General features: G+C 50.3%; 1 protein-coding gene across 1 annotated transcript; it reads left to right on the forward strand.

Annotated features, from left to right (window-relative positions):
- Positions 1–564: 564 nt before the first annotated feature.
- On the forward strand, positions 565–2,322 carry LOC307055598 (lysine-specific demethylase 4D-like; the record flags this gene model as incomplete). Its single annotated transcript, XM_079707814.1, has 1 exon — positions 565–2,322. The coding sequence occupies one exon, from the start codon at positions 565–567 to the stop codon at positions 2,320–2,322; it is 1,758 nt and encodes a 585-aa protein (XP_079563940.1).
- Positions 2,323–2,825: the final 503 nt, after the last annotated feature.

Consider the following 2,825-nt stretch of genomic DNA (forward strand, 5'->3'; position numbering starts at 1 on the left):
ATACTGTCCAAATAGTTTTTCAAAGTGAATGTAATGATTTCCATTCTCCTTACTAGAGTACAGGAATTCCACTGTTCACAACACCATTTCTTGTATTGTCAATCTTCTGAAATTTTAGCTTTTATTTGAATATGCAATTATATTCCATGGTGGTGTTTTATTTGTAGTTCCCTAGTAACTATTTGCAAACATTAGTTTTCAACCTGTCTCTATTGTATTTTTTTTTTTTAGGTTTTGTTTTCAATACTGCCCTGAAGACACTACATTTGGGATACCCACCCAGGGCTGGGTGATTCACTAGAACTCAAGAGGCCAGAGCCAAGTGTCAAATAAGGACATCACAGACTTGCAGGCTCAGCCAGCATCAGTCCTGGGCAAGGCTTCTGCCCAGTGTGGAGTCCCCTGCAGAATCAGCAAGCCTAAGAAATATTATCAACTCATTGCATTGAAGTCTACTGGGGGTTCCTGCTGATATACTCCAACCCATTTTTGAAAAAGCAGTGTTTTCCAGCATCCTCACCTATCCAGAGCATAAATAAAACCTTGGGAGTTTCTTGCTTATTAATGAAAGCTATGAAGTCTAAGTCCAACTGGGACCAGAACCCAAGTTGTAGCATAATGGTATTTCACCCAACCAAAGAAGAGTTTAATGATTTCGAGAACTACGTTGCTTATATGGAATCCCAAGGTGCACACCGAGCAGGCGTGGCTAAGATAATTCCACCCAAGGACTGGAAAGCCAGAGAGACCTATGATGATATCGATGACATCTTAATAGCTGCTCCCCTCCAGCAGGTGACTTCTGGGCAGGCAGGTGTGTTTACTCAGCACCACAAAAAGAAGAAAGCCATGACCGTGAGCGAGTATCGCCGCTTAACAAACAGTGAAAAACACCAGACTCCATTCTACTCTGATTTTGAGGATCTGGAGCGAAAATATTGGAAAACACGCCCCTATGGTTCACCTGTATATGGTGCGGACGTCAGTGGCTCCTTATTCGATCAAAACAGGAAGCAGTGGAACCTTGGCCACCTGGGAACCATTCAGGACCTGCTGGAACAGGAGTGTGGAGTGGTCATCAAAGGCGTCAACACCCCCTACCTGTACTTCGGCATGTGGAAGACCGCCTTCGCCTGGCACACGGAGGACATGGATCTTTACAGCATCAACTACCTGCACTTCGGGGAGCCCAAGACTTGGTACGCGGTGCCCCCGGAGCACGGCCGGCGCCTGGAACGCCTGGCCAGGGAGCTTTTCCCGGGCAGCTCGCGGGGCTGTGAGGCCTTCCTGCGGCACAAGGTGGCTCTCATCTCGCCCACGGTCCTCAAGGACAACGGCATCCCCTTCGGTCGGGTCACTCAGGAGTCTGGAGAGTTCATAGTGACGTTTCCCTACGGCTACCACTCTGGCTTCAACCATGGCTTCAACTGCGCGGAAGCCATCAATTTCGCCACCCCGCGCTGGATCGATTATGGCAAAGTGGCCTCGCAGTGCAGCTGCGGGGAGGCCCGGGTCACCTTCTCCATGGACCCCTTCGTGCGCATCCTGCAACCGGAACGCTACGAGCTGTGGAAACGCGGGCAGGACCGGACCGTGCTGGACCACACGCAGCCCACGGAGCCCAGCAACCAGGGCCTGAACGCCTGGAGGGAGGTTCGCATGGCCTGGGGAGCCGCTCTGGGCCCAAGGCACCACGAGCCCCGCCGCGCTCCGCGCCCCCGTGGGCCTATAACCGCGGACGGTGGGACCCGCCACCGAGTCCCTGTGCGTGCTGTGTCCCGGCGCCCCTTGCAGGCTCGGGGCCCTTGCTCTGCCGCCCAGTTCGGGGCTGTGGCTGCCTACAGCTCCGCAGCGCCTGGCCTGACTCCGTCGCTGACCGCAGGTCCATCTGCTGCTGATCACCACCTAACTGGCCGATACGGTCCTCGTCGTCGTCCTCGGGAAGAGGGTACTCGGGACCGTACTGTCCGGGCCCGGGCTAAGAGGCGCCTCTCCTTAGACACAACGCCCACATCTCTGCACTTCAAAGCTCAGCTCCAGTTTGCTGGCGATCCCTTGATGGACAACCCTGCATTGCTGAGCCCATGGCTCCAGCATCCTTCTAAGGCTTCCGGGTGCTGTTGTGCCCTTGATCTTCAACCCTTGGGTCCTCCATTGGATCCCGAAAATCCGATGCATCCTGGCCCATGCCTGCCATCTCTGGAGGGTATTACATCCAGTTACCTTGACAGCCTCCCTTTGATTCCTCCCTTTGTCACTGAGACTCTCTGTGTTCCCCAGGGACGATGCTGGGAACTGCAGGGCCCCCGTGAACTTCTGTGAGGTTGTAAGGTTGGACCACTCTTTTTTTTTTAATCTTTATTATTATTATTATTACAATTATCATTATTAAACTTAAAAATGCATTCTAATTTCTCACTTGCTTAATTACTGCCTAGAGCCAGGGCAGATGGCAGGCAGCTGATAAGGAATTTTTAGACCAAGAATGAGGCTTGATTTTCTATTGTTTTAATTCTCCTCTTACTGAAAATGCCTATAGGGTAGTTTTTCTCAAATTCTGAATCAACAGAGGAGTATATTTTTAAAATATAGATTCTCAACACAGCCTTTCTCCCACCCAGTGAATCAGAATCCAGGAAATCTGCAGTGTGTTTCAAGCCACTATACAAGAGCTTCTAATGTGTACCAAAATTTAGATGCCTCCATTATAGAGAATTCTTGTGGACCACCCAGCTCAGCACTTGGAAAATTATTAAGTTGTAAAACTTCTCTCCTCAGTATTCTTTTTTGTTTTTACATCTTTATTGGAGTATAATTGCTTAACA

This window comes from Hyperoodon ampullatus (assembly GCF_949752795.1).
Source record: "Hyperoodon ampullatus genome assembly, chromosome: 7".
Lineage (NCBI taxonomy): Eukaryota > Metazoa > Chordata > Mammalia > Artiodactyla > Ziphiidae > Hyperoodon > Hyperoodon ampullatus.